General features: G+C 39.2%; 1 protein-coding gene across 1 annotated transcript in view; it reads right to left on the bottom strand.

Annotated features, from left to right (window-relative positions):
* Positions 1-18,172, bottom strand: part of LOC310910154 (uncharacterized protein) — a gene marked incomplete at its 5' end in the record, with an annotated part of 60,348 nt that overhangs the window by 16,578 nt on the left and 25,598 nt on the right. The window contains 5 exons of the mRNA XM_083862611.1: positions 366-494; positions 1,292-1,428; positions 10,544-10,616; positions 15,025-15,111; positions 15,431-15,532. Coding sequence (XP_083718737.1) covers positions 366-494; positions 1,292-1,428; positions 10,544-10,616; positions 15,025-15,111; positions 15,431-15,532 — 528 coding nt within the window. The remainder of the gene's footprint in view (positions 1-365; positions 495-1,291; positions 1,429-10,543; positions 10,617-15,024; positions 15,112-15,430; positions 15,533-18,172) is intronic.

Below are 18,172 nucleotides of genomic sequence, written 5' to 3'. Positions count from 1 at the left end.
GTTTAGAAAAATATTGTGGAAACAGGGCATTTCCCTGTGCTTGCATTGTTTTGGTTTTTACAGTCTTTGTGAGGGTTAGCTAAACTGTTATTTTCTATCAGATCATTGACAGTGCAAAGCTTCCCTAAAGCAGTCTGCTCTGGGGCTTGGGAATTTGGCCATGACCTGTGCCAAAGGAAACCAACAGCAATTTGATAAGCCCATCTGTTTTGCCACTGATGTGCCGTTTCCAGGATGTTAATAAATTTTGCTGCGTTTTTACCACCAAAAATGGGTGGTAAAATCCAGAAGAGACAGTACACCTTTTGAAACAGAGGGAAGAGAATGGACATCAAGCTGTACTAAATATCTGACTGAGCTCTTACCTCTGGGTTTAGTGGGAATGCTTTAAAAACTCTTTCCCCAAGGGGGATTTTAGCTACATCAAAAAGCACAATTGCACGGTCATCATCACGAATGATGTCATCATCAGAAACAGTAATTTCCAGAACATTCTGGGAAAAGAAATAAAAAAGATCCAATTCACTAGCATGTATGACATACAAGAAGTATGACATTCTGCAGCTCTTCCAGGCTTAGTGTCTGCTTTATAGGGAGGAAGTAGAAACGTATTGATGAAAAGATGTGAGAAGGAAGAGTAATAATAAAGCGAGTATAGAGAACCAGGTCCTAGTCTTATCAATTAAAGCTGAACTGAGATCTCATTTGGGTCAGCTGTTATGGTTTGAAGTAGATCTCATAAAAAATGCAATCTTCTAAGGAGGAATATGGATTGCCAAAAGTCCTACATTGCTTCATATGAGCAGGGGCAATAAAGATTACTCCAAATCAATAATCACCTTTTGGGGTCCTTGGACATTCTACTTCCAGCCACCTGTTCACAGGTATTTGACTGTAGTTCAATTTTCAACAGCAAACTGGGTAAAGATCTTAATCATACTAGAATTTGGCATTATCTCCTGCCATTACTTCATGTCCTTTCAGAAAAATATGTGTTTTTCTGTTACAGTGTAATTTTATATTTTCATTTCAGTTTCTCTGTGTTGTCACTGTCATGGGCCCCATCAGTCTTCCCCAAGGAAGGCAGACTCTCATTACTCATACATAAATAATAACTGTTAGGAGTAATTTGGATTCCAGCAAACCAGAATTTTTTTACTTCAGCTTGCATAGGGAATTTTAAGTAAACTCAGAAATGCACTAAAAGACATTTCTAGGTTAGGGGGTTTGGGCTAAACTGAAAGACACTACGCAGAGATTAGATGAAAAGGAGAGGTTTTGGGTTGTTTACCTTGACTTTTCTCTGTATCCGGAAGTAGAAAGTTTCATTCCACACAGGATTTCTGCAGTTTTTGATGGTTTTGGTGTGGAATATTTCATCTGAAGCTGTTGGCAACCAGAGCCTCACATACCAATCAGATTGGCTTACTGTAGAAACATAGGCACAAAATATCTAGCGGAGCAGGCATGATACAAACAGTGGAGATATTGAAATGCTCTATAACTTCAACATGGGTGAAAGATGGCCAGTTCTTTCTGATAAACATTGGCCAAATCAGGAAGATAGAAATCACACAGCCAGATAAAATTAATTTGTTCATCACAACACTATTTTTAATAAGCAGTGTATTCAAACAATTATGCATAATCTTATACATTCAAAGAAAAAATACAATCCTAGCTAGCAAATAGAACAGTGTGTGTATTCAGGAGTCTTGTATTGCTCCATATCAACAAAATTTGGCAGGAAAAACTATGACAGGCAGCACAGCATAAACTTCAGAGCCTGAGACAGATTGCGCATAAATTGCCTCTGTAGCAAATTAACTTCGTGAGAAATATCAAAAGAATCAGGTTTAAGTCTGATTCAGATAGTGCATGTCTGACATACCTGGTTATTAACTCTTTATGAGAGAAAATTAATTATTCCAGTGACCTTGATCATCGTCTCCCTAGGCGGGGTAGGAAGGGAGAGGCCTGCCAGCAGTACAATTGCTGCTTCAGGAGATCAGTAGGAACTGGAGCCATTTCCTGGTGTTTGCTGATGCCTGAAAGACCTGGAATCTGATCCCTACCTTACATCTCTTCCCAGGAAAAGTGAAGTGGCAGAAAGGATGTGCGTCTTGTGGATGGAGGGAGTAGAGTGAGGCAGCACTTGCTCTAAGTTACCATCTCCCATAGATCCTGAACCAAGTGAACACGAAAGGGATTCTCAGACCGCGGACAGGAAATTTTCCAGCCGCAACTAGAAGGGTTGATCCATCCTGTTCTGTAAACATGGGCTTTGGCAAGAAAAGAAGAGGAGTCTTGTGCCATGGCAGTCAACAGAGAGAACCACCTCATGAGCAGGGAGAAGAGCACCTACTATCTGTAAGCACAGTTCTAGTCTTGAGTCAGCTCCTCAGGATTAAAAGCGAGTTCATCCCCATGTCTTCATTCAAGATTGCTTTGGGATATTTTGCCTAAAAATAAGATGTTGCCTGAAATCCAGAGACCCTGTGACTGGGACATCCTCAGAGGAGGGTGCTTGTCAATTAGGGAGATCCCCATGTAACACTTCATACTGAATCTTGAAGGAATTTCTTGACACTGCCAGAAGTTTTCTCTCTAGAAGGTAGTAGATTGCCTGTCTTTGAAATTATTTCCACTGACAATGTTTCAGAGTCTCAGATTTTCACATAATGGAGTTGACTGGATAATATGTTGACTTTGGCAATTACCAATTTAATTTACTAGGAGTGGGAGGGCTGTGCTTGCTGATCTGTCTGATAGCTGAAAGTTCTTCCCTCACTGTGCTGCCTGACAGCCTGCTGAGCTGTGATGAACTCATCCTGATAAATGGTATTGCTGCCTCTGATCTACAGAGCCTGTCTCCAAGAACTAAATGTGGCTTCAGTGCACCTGGACCATCCCTCCTCTCGTTAATGCACATACAACTGCCAATCTCAAGTGCTGCAAAAACATGAATCTCCAAAACTGCCAAAGGGGATGAGGTGGGATGTAATTCAGAAATTAACATTTCTGAACTGATTTAAGACAATTTCTCTTCCTTTTAGTTTTTAACTATCACAGGCTGCAGGAAGGACATATTTCTATATTTTTAATGTACTTGCAAAGGCACATTCTTTTCTTTTCCTTTCTTTTTCTTAAAGAAAACCAAAATGGTCTTGAAAATCAAAATGCTTTGCCCTTATTTTAAATTCTATTTTTTCCTCACACACTGTATAAAATAAGAGTTGTGGTAGAACTGAGAAAGCTGACAGTGCAAAATCTCTGAGACAAACATGAATGGACAGCTGCAGCACTCATGAATGTCTTTTTTGAAGCACTTTTGTTAGTGTTTTATCTGGAATTTACTGATTTTTCTGGAGTGTTTTCTTTGGCAAAATATCTCCATGAGATTACTTTCTAAAATTACTGCTTAGTATGTGTGTTGATTTCATAAATATTTATGTAAAATCAACTATGGATAATTATTTGTCAAAGTGATGAAGCACAAGATAGATAAATTGAAAGTGAGGTGGACTGAAAACTGGTTTAACTACCACGATCAAGCGACTGTGATTGGCAGCACAAAGTACAGTTGGAGGCCAGTCTCTACTGGCCTGCCTCAGAGGCTGAGAGTGGGGCCAGTGCTGTTTCACATCTGTATTAACAATGTGAGTGATGAGACAGAGTTCAGCTTCAGCAATCTTGCAGGTGGAGCAAAATCTGGGGGAGGGGTTGACACACCAGAAGGCTGTGCTGCCATTCAGAAGGACTTGGGCAGGTTGGAGGACTGGGCCACCATGAGCCTCATGAAGTTCACTGAGGGAAATGCCAAGTCCTTCACATGAGGAGGCAAAGCACCAGGACGGGCTGAGGGCTGACCAGCTGCTCTGCAGAGCAGCAGACAGGCATCTGTGCATGTTAGTGGACACCAGGTTAGACACAAGCCAGTGAGGTGTCCTTGTGGCAAGCGAGGTCAACAGCCTCCTGAGCTACACCAGGGTTGTTGCCAGCAGCTGGAAAGGTGGTCCTTTCTCTGTGCTCAGCACTCACAAGGCCACATCTCTGGGTTCCCAATGTAAGGGAGGTAAGGATGTGCTGAAGTGAGCTGAACAAAAAAGTCCAGAAAGAAAATGGGCGAATGGATCGTTTGCTCTATGGGAAGAAGCTGGGAGAGATGAGAACCTTCAGCCTGAAGCAGAGAAGCTTAGGGAGTCTTATCAATTTGTGTAAATACCTGACCAGAGGAGAGGAAAATAAAGAAGTCTGAGTCAGACCCTCCATGGTGCCCAGTGAAAGGTAAAAGGTAATGGACATAAACCAAAATGCATGGAATTCCACTGAAACATAAATAAAAATGTCATTTTTACCATGACAATGTAAACACCACCACACACAGTCACAGATTGCCCAGAAAGGTTGTGAAGTCTCTGTCCTTGGAGGTGTTCAAAACTCAAATGGAAATGGCTCTGAACAACCTCCTGAACCCAATCATGTTTATGGCAGGGGTCTGGACTACACAATCTCCAGAAGTGCCTTCACACCTCAGCCACTTTGTGTGATTCCACTGTAGCAAGGCTAGTTGGTCATAGACAAATTACATAATACTGTTAGTAACTCCTCTATGCAAATTCCACCTTGAAGGTGGGGTGAGGTGATACAACTAGGACAAAGTACATTTTCTTCCTGTGAAGAAAGGGGACTGTGCCACATGTGGTTTCGCCATAATTTATTCACAGTCCCTACCAATTATGGAGAAGTTATTGTTTTCCATAGGATTTCTGTGATTTTCTATGTTTTCCTTTAATTTTACAGACAGTATTCCCATGCTGTGACTCTAACTGAGATTATGTATTTCTGTAGAAGTGGCAGTTCACTTGAACTGAGGCTGAACTGTCAGGCAAACAGTGAGACAAATAAAAAATAACAAGATAGTTGAATGCCTGCTGAATACTATGATGACTATTATACCCTTATTATATGAGAACCCTTGAAATTACTAATCAGCTTACATTGCTCCCTCTTAGCCCTGAAAAAAATATACAAGAGAGCTACTGAAAATGTTCCAGTTTATTCATTGCTACCTGAGAGCTAATACAAAAAATTCTATTTGCGTTTTCTTTATACTGTAGTTGTAATGCAGTTGCTGGGCTTTGTTAGCAGTGTCATGCCATGCCAGGCCCTTACTTCAGTGTGCATGTTGCAACTTTCCTGATGACATAATGTCACCTCATGTGAGTGCTGAGACATCTGAACTCGGTCTCTTTGAAAGTCAGCACTAAGTGACCCTGATGTCCTTTTCCAATTTGTAGCTTCTGATTTAATTTGTATGATGGTGAGACTGCTTCTCAACTCTGTCTTAGTGCTGAAGATTGGTTAAAAATACAAGAACGAAAGAAGTAGCCCAGAACTCCAGCCATGTGTGCTAGTCTGTGAGAGTGTACCTGAGATGAACCATCATGTGCTAAAATCACTCATCTCCATCCCAGGTAAGGAGAAAATTACAGCACCGAAAACTGAAGCGTATAAGAAAAATAAGTCTCATAAGAACAACAAACGTAAACTACAAAATCCCATCTGTCCTGTTACTGCATTTCATAACACCAAAAGGAAGAAATTATTTTCTCCTAGTGGAATATTCCTGCACAGACAGGTTCTCCTTGAATCCTAGTTTACTATAGTTTGCCTAAGAGGAGGAGGAGAACCACCCCCATTTCTCAATTGCTGGACATGATCTTTGGGAACATTTTTGCTTACCTTAGTTCAATATAAAAATCATTAAGAATTTACCTCCTACTTCTATCTGAGAGAGGATTTTAACTCACCTAAGAGCTCTACCAATAGCCTGGTGCAATACTCATTTGTAAGCACAATATTACTGTCTGTGGTTTACTTGTGGAAATAACAAAAGTTCATAGATCTACTGTGTTTAATCAGTGATGTCTTTGACCAGGGACTAATGGAGACCTCATGTAAATGAGCACTTCACCCAGTCCAGCCTTTTAAATCAAGTGGCAAAAGTAGGATTTTCTCCCTGGAGTAGATTCAGTGGGTGCAGTACCTGCTGCAGTCCCAGCTCAAAGTTTCATACCCTGGGCCATCTCTCCCTCCTGTGCCACTGTGCTCCCACTGGCACCACTTGCTTTCCTGTGACAGGGCTAATAGTACTACCTTCACTAGCTGTAATCTCCCTAATTTTTTTTTGCACTTATTTTCTGTAGCAAAAATCACCCTTAATGTCCCTGGATAATGACTCTGTTTTGCAAGGGCTCCAAGAGTACGTCTATAGAACTGACTCATTTCTTCTGAGGGGATAATACCAAAGTTTCCACAAAATAATTTCGTAAGACCTTAGAGAACAAAGTCTCTGAGCTCCCCTTTTAAGCAAGGTCTTTCTTCATTCAAAGCTGAAAAACCAAAGGAAGATCTGAAAACAAAAAGAAGAGTTGAGGGAGAGTAGTGATTGTTCTGACATCCCAGCTAAGATTAACAGGTTTGTTTCCACAGCTGACAAAGTCTCCACATGTGCCTGTGTAGAAAATATAGAGTAGAAAATATACCTGAGTGCAGTCACACTCAATTAAGCTCACAGCCTCTTGATCTGGCAAGACTTCTCTCAGAGAAGTTACTGTGTCCCAGAAAAAAAAAAGCACCTGTCAACCTCTAGCTCACTCCAAGTAATTTCTTACTGGGACACAGAGCTCAAATTCACCTCTGCAGACCAGGAAGAGCATTGCAAACACTCAGCACCAGTGAAGCTAAATGTGTCCAGCCAGACCTGACACCACCACTCTTCACCTTATCTGTGTTAATGAGCTTGAACATGGACTCCAGCAGCAAAGGTCATCTCTTGGAATGTAGAATCAGCTGGTACCCATATAGGCTGCCACAGTTTTAGAGAACAGTACTGTCACAGAGACCTCTTGACTCAGGTCTTCAGGATTAAGTGAGATCCAGTGGAGTCTGGCAGAGTTTTGCCCTTTCACATGGCACTAAGTAGTGGTGGAGGGATGATGTAACTGCAGGTCTGTTCACCTCTGCTGTCTAAAGACTTGGAAGAGGTTTGCTCCCACTTCTGTTGCCTCAGAGCAAATCCCCTGTCTTGGCACCTGGGCTTCTGGCATGCCAGATGAGGCAGATCCTCTCACTGATCCTCTGTTTGTCCATGGAGCAGGGAAAGGCTATCAGCTTCAGCTGTGGGGTTTGGGGGCTGCCATAAAACAAGTAAATGCTAATGATGCTGAAAGTGGGCCAGACTGGGAGCTTGGTGGAACTCTGTGTGGCCACCCAATAACTCATTTGTTTAAGGAGAGCACCTGAAAGGTGTTGGCGCATCTGTGCCACCATGGTCCTCCTCTTTCATCACCCAGCTCCTTTTCCATACTTTTGGGAAACAGTCACTAGAAGGGGTGTCAGCAGCAAGAAAAGAAGCTAATACACCATTTTCCCTGCCATCTCATCCTGACCAGATATTCCTCCCACATATGGGGAGTTCTGCAGAAGAAGTGACACCATGAATAGAGTTAGGAAACATGAACTTTTGTAAAAGCACTAGTACTGACTTCCAGCTCAGAAGGAGCAAATGGACACACCAATAATCTAAAAAGTAATTTTTTTACCTAAGGCTGCATGCAGTCTTGGACTAAGGAGGGGAACACCGCTGCAAAACAGGTGCCAGACTGCAAGAGACTCAAACTTCTGTGGAATTTATTCCTTTCTAGTACCCACACCACCTTCACAGCTGAACTGCATAGAGCACTGGAGCCTGGTGATGACACTCAGTGCCTGCAGGGCAGCAGGATGAGTGTAAGTGATCTTATCTGGGTGCCCTTCTTTCCAGTGCCCACAGTGAGATCAGGGAGTGCCAGAAATGTTTCAGTCTGACCCATGATTATTAATAGGCATAAAGGTTAGTTAGGAGTACAGCAGAAAATAATTAGCCCAGGTCTGTCATGAGCATTTGCATGGTGAGGTAAGACAAGACAGAAACCAATTAGAGATGGCATGAAGCAGATGTTGGAGAGGAACATCACTCGAGTATAGAGGAGACTGCAAAAGGGGTGGGGTGACAGCAAGGATATGAAAGGGGCCAATTGACCCATTCAGGAGGAGTGAACTGTCTTCAGTTTAATTTTTTTCTTTGTGTGCTAAATGCCACCATCATGTGTTGTCTACAGGGAAAAGTGTAACATCAGATTTCAGGATAAGCTTGGATTTCAGACCAGGCTTGTGAAACACGCACATATCCCATGGACACAGCCAAGATTAAGTTGGGTGTGTGTGATAGTGAGGAATATCAGTGGAAATATGGTGGTGCTCTCTGAAGCCAGGATTTGACAAGTAAGTCAAAGAAAAATGTAGAAACTCTATGACCAAAGACCTGATGTGACTACACTTGCAACAAACAGAGAGAAAATCATGGAATGGAGCACTGCACATGATGAAAAAGATAGGAAGCCAGCATGCAGGCAGAAAAAGCAAGTAAGAAGCAGCTGCTCTTGATTGAAAAGATGGCTTGTTCCTGGATTTGATACAGGGAAACCGAAAATCTATGGAAGTCTGAAATATGTTATTACAAAAATTGTCAGTCTTCTACAGATATCTCACAGTCAGGTAGCATCTGTATCAGATGCTTGAGAACAGTTTTCCAGGGGAAAGATCATATTGCTGAGAAAAGGCTAGATAAATGCCATTTTATTATTCTCACTAGCACACAGTAGCATGTCTAGTTATTTTAATTTTCTGATACTTCAAATGTATTCAAATGTTAAAATAAAAATGCTAAGCTAAAAGAACATCAATAGCAGTGCAAAATCAAGCACTTGAAAGCTACAATGTATCTTTTTTGAATAGTACTTAAGTTTTTAAACCACAGACTATCACACTGATTTTTCTGTGAGACTTTGACTTCTGTGAAAGCAGAGGTAGGTTGCTACCTCAGTCAACAAAGAGCTATAAGATGTTTGTTTATCTTCCTTTTTCAATAGAATCCTGGTCTATAGTGCTTCATTCTGTGACATCCTTAAGAAACAGGCTCAGAATAGCTGGGGAATTACTGGCAGAAAGAAAAGACATCTTCACCAGCTGGTCCCCAAGCCTTATTTACTGGTCGTTAACAAGGAACCTGAAAATACTTCCCACTGTTTCTAGGCCTTACCTAACATCTTAAATTAAAATTTCTCTACAATAGTTGGAGAATCAAAATGAGCACTTCACCTAAACAGATTAAAGAGAGAGACAAAATGTGTTGGAGAAGATATTCTATGTTTTGTAAACAGGGCAAAAGAGGCACAGAATGTTTCAATGTATAAATTTGCCTAAACTTCTTATGCAACAAGTCCATGAACAGAGCTAAAAACTGAGCCTGCACATCTTGATCTTTACTCCAGGGGTGTGCATCTTGGTGATAACAGGAGTTTTCAAACCATCTTCATCTCACTAAGTGAGACTTCTCAGAAATCTCCCTGTCATCAGGATGGAGGACAAGGTCACAGCTGTAACACTATTTTCTGAGAATGCAGCATCATTTTACTTTGTGCAATTCCTTTGCATAAGCAGCTGAATCATGGTTCTTATCTTGTTCAATTTTCATTCTAGATCAAAGATGATACTTAAAGAAACTAAATCAACAGTTCAAAGGAATGATGGTGGGGTCTTGCACATACATGCAGTGTTTCATAGCTCTCAAAAGGAATAGAAATTAATTTGACCTTTTCTGCTATACTATAATATTTTTCTATTCTCTGCAACCCAATATTACGGACAATGTGAACAGGGCACTTCTCTTCATTTGACTGGAAAATTGACAAGGGTGACATCCATGCTTTTGAAACACCAAATACAAAGTGAAATACAAAGACATGGTGAGAAATTTTATCTGTATGATATTATGGCTTCAGCAAACTTCATCATGATCTCCCAAAAAGGAAAGAAAATACAAAAGAAGAGAAGGAAGAACAGTATGGCAAAGAGATATGCAAAACTGTATTATTAGTGATGTGCCCAGTTCATGAGACACGTATAGGAGTGGCAGAAGAAAATTCTCAGAGAAAATCTCTGGGAAAGTGAACCACCAGGCAAGGGCTGTCCAAATATCACACATTTTCAGAACACTTTGCATGTCAGCTGTAATGTACCATGTACAGTCCCCAAAAGATTTCTGTTAAAAACTTTCACTGGGGAGCAAGAGTCAGCTGATGTCATGATGCTCAGGAAAACCAAAGAATTAAGAATAGTGTAAGTATTCCAGCTCTATATTCTATGCATTTGTTATATTTGCATATTATATAAACATCTCTGTGTTAAAACTTGTGTTAAGATATTTTCAAGCCCCTGAAACAGTCAACTTGTCAGATAAATAATGTGAAAAAATTCCCAATAATGAAATAAACCTCTGAAATTGCAAATAGATATTCTGTAGGATAAATTGCCTTGAGCTGTAATTTCTTAGCTAGTATGACTTTAGTGTTTTGCATTTGTGCAGTATCTAGACAAGCAGGGGCTGATAGAGTAATCTGAGAATGATGTAACATCAATAAAAAAATCAGGTACTTACAATAATCAGCCTGATGAGCATTTTTCAACTTTATGATTCTTACACTAAGCAAGGAGTAAGGTGTTGTTTCTTCCTGCCGAAAAAAAAACAAAACAAAGGAGACGTATTTTAAAGTTTTGAATATGTATATTGACTGTAATGCAACCTAACACTGAAAAGAACAAAAATTCTTCTAAAGTTGTCTCTTCCAGTTGGCATCACAGCAAGAAAAACCAATAGGCAGCAGAATGCACTCTCTCCACAAATTTCATTGACTCCTAAAGCCTGTAACTATCTAAGCACAAAGAGAAGGGGTGGAAAGAGAGGATTAATATAAAAGTTAAGATGGCATAAATAAGCTGAAAAAGTTAATTTAGCCAGTAACATTAAATTGTACATATGACCATCAGCAGCCAACATGAAGACAAAATTCAGTGAATCCAGAAGTCACGGATGCTTCAGATTTGGTTGGCTATTGATCAAGAGCTTTTGTTGTTCTGTAGGTAGAATCAAGGCCTACCCAAAAGAGTCTTCTTTTAATGCAGTGCTTAGATAATTGAGAGAAGGCAGGGGGAATTACAGGTCTTTTTTTACGTTTTCTTGGTTGTTTTTAAAAGAATCATTTTCATGAGAGAGAGATGACTAAGAATGAGTGTTAGCACCTTTGGAAATGTCTAAGCACTACACAACACACAGCTTTGGACAAACACTCCTAGCTTGCTTTGTGGGATCAGAGGTTTTCCTTACCAAGGATGGTTTTCTGATTGATAGACATGGAATAGTTTTGACTACAATCTTTAATTCCAAAGAAGACTATCTCCAATTCCTTGTTGAAGGTGCCAGGCCCAACCATCTGGGGCAGTAAAAGTTGTGACAATCATGTGTTCTTGATGGATTTTACATCTTCAGAGGACATGCTCATTATGTCACCTGGCAGCAGCTAAAGCAACAAGGATATCAGCAAAAAGGAAGGAGAAAATAGTCAGTGCTTACTGTGGCTGCAGCACAAGTGCTTATATTGATTCCCCAACTGTGGGAACTGTTGGGGGAAAATTATCAAAACAGCTCAAGTTTATAGAAAGGAAAGAGAGCTGCATGATGGTTGTACTGAAGAGACTGAATGAAAAGGGTAAATTAGCCTAGGGATGGCTCACACTCTCACAGTTTAGGAACAGAAGCAGAAGAAAAGAAGGAATTTCAGAAATTTCAGATTGTATTAAGTAATAAGTTCTGGAGTTGATGTAGGATTATAGCAGTAACAGGTCTTGTTAGATTGATGGAGTAACATAAAATGACTACAGTAAATGTCTGAGGATGAGGCTCTGCACAGGAAAGAAAATGCAAACTGTCCAATCCTGAAGTCTGACTGCTACTGCTATGTGAAGAGCTTTAAACTGCATACAAATATGTTATCAACAAATCCTGAACTGGGTATCTGCAATAAAAGGGGAACATATAACTAGTATATCTATAAATAATATGTAGGTAAAAAAAGTCATCTTGAGTTAGTCAGGCTATGAAATAATAGGGAACCTTTTAATTCTGAACAAAGCATTAATGAAAACAAAATATAATAGCATTAGAATGAGGCAGATTTAGGAACAGGGGGGTGTTACTTTGCAGTGCTAGTAGCAAGGATCTGTGGAAGTTACAAAATGGCCAAACTTATTATGATGCTACTTATGTACTTGCAAAAAGATATTCAGAAAAATAATACTGAAGGCACAGTATATATATGGGTCAAGAAATAGGTGGCCATTTCAGTCACCAGGGGGTGGTCACTGATATTCAGAAAGAGCTTGAAAAGTTCAGATAATGGCAGAAAAGAAATAGATCAGTAATTCTTAGTAAAGTCACAACATGAAACATCATCAACAAGAAGGAGTGGCCAAAGAAAGAAGCTGTTATGAAAGCTAATTAACAAAAGTTAGAAAAGACAATCTAAAATGAAATAGAGGAGAGCTGGTTGAAGATGATGAAATAATTAGGCAACGTTATCTATTTTCTTAGAAGCTTCAATTAAAATAAGAGGGAAAAACTCTCAAGTGAAATAAGAGAAAGCATATACAAATATGCTGCTACTGTGACAAAAGTCAAAGACTGATAAAAAGGTCAAAGTATAAGAAACCAGTGAGACAAGACAGTACACCAGCTGAAGTGTGTAGAGCATTGGACCACAGGAAATCCATCATGATAAAATTTTGCTTAACCTCTCAAACAATTTCCATCTCTATAAGAATGAAAGACATGAAGGTCATAAAAGAAATTGCACAAAAAATGCAGTAATTTCCAGGCTATGAAGTTATCCAATAAAATGGCAAGATTGATGTTTTTATAAAATGCTGGGTAATTGAAAGGCATGTTAAATAGAAGCCAGTGCCTAATGTAACCACGAAACTTGGCCATGAGCTCAACTTATGATCAGGAATTGTATCACAATGTCTTCAGAGAGCTGTCTGGTTAAAATACTAACACTTTTTGCTGTGAGGCACAGAAGCAGCACATCCAAAACAATAAGTGGCCCAGGTGCCAAAAAAAAAGCGCATTCTCTTCATTGGGCTACAAAAAATTAATATCTTGGCTTCTGGGTGGGTGTATTCCAAAACTAAAAATTAAGTTAATCATTGTTGCTTGAAATCGTGTGTAAGGCACAGGATATTTTACATGACTGTGTTCTAAACAAGGGAGGTACACAGAACACAGGCTGAGCCAGCTCCACACAATTGTGAATTGTTAGTACATTTTCCTGAAAATTTAGCAGCGGAGTATATTTGGCTTTGCACTATAGGTAGGCAACAGCTAAATTCCATGCACTGTGCCAGTATGTTTTCCTAAACCTAATCCAGTAACTATTCAGTTTATCACACAGCTATGCAAAGTCCTCTCAAATTGAAACAAGTACTTAGGCAAATGTTTGAGCACTTGCATTAAGAGGAGATTATACCTGTTTACCTCTTCTGGAACTCAAGGTCTGCTACAAGCATGTTATCCTTTCTAATCTAATGATTATCATCCTGTTGAAGATGGCAAGCTATGACTTGCAAAAATTGAGGCAATTACCAAAAGCTACCTAGGAAACCCAATACCTGTAAGATGCAGAAATTGGCCAGTTTAGACAAGTCTGTGACTTGGCAGTTTTCTGCCAAGATTTATTACGGATGAGAGAAGACATATTCAAAGCCAGGAGGTAAATAAAGAGCGTCTGAGAATGTTTTTGTTATTAAACGCCTGTGGACAGCAGAACAGAACTTTCAGAACTTCATTTGGCAGGGAGAAATTATGGCATAAATAATGTATTGAAGCTGTGGAAAGTGTCCCAAAGCCCCCTTTATGCAGGAGTTTATGGCCACACTTTTTTTTTTTTCATATTACTTCATGTATGTTCTAAAACATGCTGGATCCTAACAATCTTTATGTAACTATGTTAGTGGTAAAGAGGGGTTGGTTGTTTTTAGCCATGGATACTCTAAACCAAAACAGAACTTCAATTCTTCAGAACTTGAGAATACATTAAATCATTACAAAACTGCTAAGGAGATTGGGTTGTTGTTTTCCCCAACAGCTGCTTTTCCTGCTGTAGTACATTCTGTTGCCAAGTTTTGGCATACACACACACAGAGAGCAAATTAGGAATACCTAAATGCCATGTCAATTTTGGTTATGTTGCTTTGCCCTTTACAGCAAGTTTCACTCTCCACTAATACCCATCTGTAGTAGCTGCCAGCATGCTGTTAACAAGAGATCAGTTTGATCAATCAGTTTGATAAGGTTGTGACATACATAGCCAAAACAGTGTTCGTAGTTTTCTGTTCGTTTGGTAGTCTGGTTACACAAATATAAAACAAACCAACCAAACATATATGAGCTATAGATGCTTGAATCACACATTATTTGTTATCAAAAGTAAGTTTTCTTTTTGTTTGGAGCCCCCATGTTTTACCTTGAGGTAGCTTCACACAATACCAGCAGCAAAATTCATCCCTGATAGATAGAGCTGCTACATGTTTGATGCAACTATATCTCTGCCAGAGGCTCTGCAAACATTTCCAGAGCTGTTCTTTCATTGTGCAGAAGTGCACAGGGATCAAAGTAGGAATTTGTTCTGAAAACTGGCATTAATGACCAAACCCCAAAGGTTCACCAACAACCACACTCTGACTTTACAACTCTGCCAACATTCTCCATTTGTTCTGGGCTAAAGCTTCATTAAATCAACAGATAGCATGATAAGAAGACCAAAGTCAGTCTCATTTTAACAGCAAATCGAGAACATTTTCACTAGGGGATTTCTCTAAGGAATAAAACCATGACAATAATACATTCTATGTTGTTAATATTATGCAGAAATTGCATCTAAATAAAATTTTCTTCTGTTAAATATTTCTATTTCTACATAACCACGTGAATATTTATTAACCAATCTAGGGGGGGAAATTATCATATCCTTCTCAAAAAGGTATTGGTTCAATCCATCATATTTTTAGTTTGTTGAAGTAGGGTACCTTAGCATCATCACTTGGGGCTACATAGTGCATCATCCGTTTTCTTTCTTCATTTTCCAAGGGGCTTGATTTTCTGCCTGAAAGCTGCTGAGGGAAGAAGAACAGGAGATGAAAAAGACAGTAAAGATTTTTTTTTTTACTTATTTCAATTCCCCACTGTAGCATTCCAATTTGGAACAGGCAATTTGCACCTCCTCATTGCAGTGAATAAAATGAATGTACGTTCTCTGCTATATGGAAAGATTCTGACTTTAGGTCCTGGTAAATGCAAATATCCAAGAAAGGACAATCTTGTTTTCCTAGAGATCTATGTCCTACAGATAACAGGGGTCTCAACCTGTTGTAGTTCAGGGGCAAATCTGAATCAAAACTCGAGACTCCTGCCAGGGTTCTGTTTTCCACTTACCTGAGGTAAGGCAGAGGTTGATGCCATGGAGGTCGCTGCTACATTAAAAGCAGCTGCTGTGAATGGCACCTTAGTACTAAGCTCCACAGGTGCCAGTGCCTTCTGAAACAAATTTACAATCTTGAAGAAGTCTCAGAAGTTGCTGAACAGGTGTTTTATTGCACTGAGTCAGAGCTCCACCCCTCCATGATTTCTGAAACAGGGAAATTTCCCACCCACATTATTTATCCAAAGAGCAGCTGCTGTAAGGTGTGAGTGTTCATATCTGCAGGCCTTGTGGATGAGCAGAGCCTGCTGAGGGACCGAACTGTTCCCACCTGGGGCTCCAGGAATTGCAGTAGCAGCTGTAACCTGACTGATGATATGATAGAGATCATCTATACGAGATAGCCTTACAGTGATATTCTAGAAGTGAGGATAGCAATAGCCTAATAAACACATCAACGTATTTTCTCCATGCACACATCTGAATTCCATACATTATTACACCCATAACAAAAAATAAATTTAAAAACAGCTATGGAGATGATCATTAGAACAAGGACATTCACACATGAAGATAATAGGAATTCTTTTAAAGTAACATTTTTCCCTGAAAAATGCTGTTGCATCATGATTCCTGTGTACACAGTTGTTTTTCTTGAAGTATTCTATCTCAAAAGAATTAAAGAAGGTATGATAAACAACTGCTCCCTAAACCACATTTTATAATTTTTTCCATTTGAAATGTTTCTCTTATTTCTGGGATTCACATATAATACAGCATGCAGCTTAAGAAATTTAAATGAGATTCAAACATTTCACCTTGAAAAATCACTAAATATTTCCACAAATTACAATATCAATTTCTGATGCAAAAATGGTCCAGATTTCTTAGCAACTGTATTGAAATAGTCATCTGGCTGGGACACTATTAACAAATTATTGGAATTTAATGGACTGACCCAAAATTTTCTTGCTGGATTTTTTTTTACTATAATGAGGATCTGCATGTGTTCAGCACACCTCTAGGAAGCTCAGAGATTAAATTTTCTAGGACATTATGCAAGCATTATTAGACACACATACATTTGCATTGAAAGTCCTCCTGAATGATTAAAATTAGTGCTTAGGAAAGAACTTGAGACTAATAGGATGACAAAGCATCCTGCTTCCTCTCAGATATGGGCATCCATGTGAAATCACTGCCGCTCTGACTGTGCCATGAGTTTTGTGCTAGGACCTTGACTAACAGAAACCAGACACAAACCCAGTGACTTCTAGAAGTCTCATTGCATACTTTTCTTATGTGAACAGAAGAATCAATATTAAAAGTTGTTCTTACAAGAAGAACAAGTTAAGACAATCTGATCATCTTACATTGGAGCATTCCATCCTTCCAAAAGTTTGATTTCTTAAGTTTAATTTTATGTTGTCTTTTTTGTGGTTGTTGTTTCTTTTTGAAATAAGCACATTTATTTTATCACAAAATGCAAGTGAAAAGTTTGCTTTTAACTTCCTTTCTCACCCTCATTGTAATGAAACTTCCTGGAATTGCTTAAATTAAGCCAGAATTAGATAATCTACAGCAATATCTTAAGGAGAGTCACAAGTCTGTCCCACTCCTTGGCTGATGCTTTACTTAATGTGAGCACCTGCATTTTCGTGAAAAAATTTATAAACTTCTTATTCTGTGAGAATGGTAAAAAGAAAGAGTTTAGACAAAAGTAACTGTATACACAAAAGCACTCACATTTTCTCATTCTTCTGCTGCTACCTACCCGTGTCCCTGGTTGAAGTGCCTTGAATAGTTTCAGTACCACAACTGAGGAATGAGAACATTTGTTATAACTTCTTTGTAATTGTGCCACACAAAGGTTGTCAGATCAAGGTCTTATTTCTGAAATGTATGGAAGCTAATGGGTGTGAGGTTTTTTGCATGACATCCTGTTTTCGTTTATATTGTCATATTGTACCTTTGCTTTTAAGACAAAATGAAATGAGGTGGGGGAAGAAGCCTTCAGCATCTCTTACGAATCTAAGAGTTGCTTGTTGCCTAGCAACAAATTTTTCTTTCCTTACTCAAGCCTTCCCCATATGAAATACCTGTTCTTTAAGTTCAAGTCAGAGGTAGCCAAAAGTACCTTTGACCCAAAGCTGCTGGCACTGGTATTGAATTTCCTAAATTAGTTCAAAGTTCAAATTTGCTTTTTTGCTATGAAGCACTATTACTTTTGAGTCAAATACATAATTTTCACAAGGTGTGCACTTAGGATACACTTGACCATTAATTCATCTGAAAGTTAAATTCATAGTAGAAGTTGTTTTCTCTGTATTGAGTGAACCGAAAAAAAAAAAAAAAAAAAAGTGTGCAACTGCAAGTAGTGACTAAACATCTCCTTAAGAAGTCTAGATGTCCAGACCATACTTGATATCTAACTTCTGAATGTCTGAAGGTAGATGAGATAGATGAGATGAATCCCGCCCTGGGTAATCAGCATGTCCTCTTTAGTCACTTGTTTCCAAAGTTACTGATGCTGAGGCAAGCTGACATTGAGGAACCTGGTTTTGTTGTTACCACCTGATTCACCCTGTTGCAAAGTGACGCTGCAAAATACCCTTGGGCAAAAAGAGCTCTATTAGCATATAAATGAAAAATCCTCTCTGGTATCCATTCAAATAACAGAGAAGAGGTTTTGTGATTAACAAGGTGGCAGAGATTGCAAAATTCGATGTGGTACAATTCAATACCGGTACAAACTT

Source organism: Zosterops lateralis (genome assembly GCF_965231275.1).
Source record: "Zosterops lateralis genome assembly, chromosome: 6".
NCBI lineage: Eukaryota > Metazoa > Chordata > Aves > Passeriformes > Zosteropidae > Zosterops > Zosterops lateralis.
This window is presented reverse-complemented; position numbering and strand designations above follow the sequence as displayed.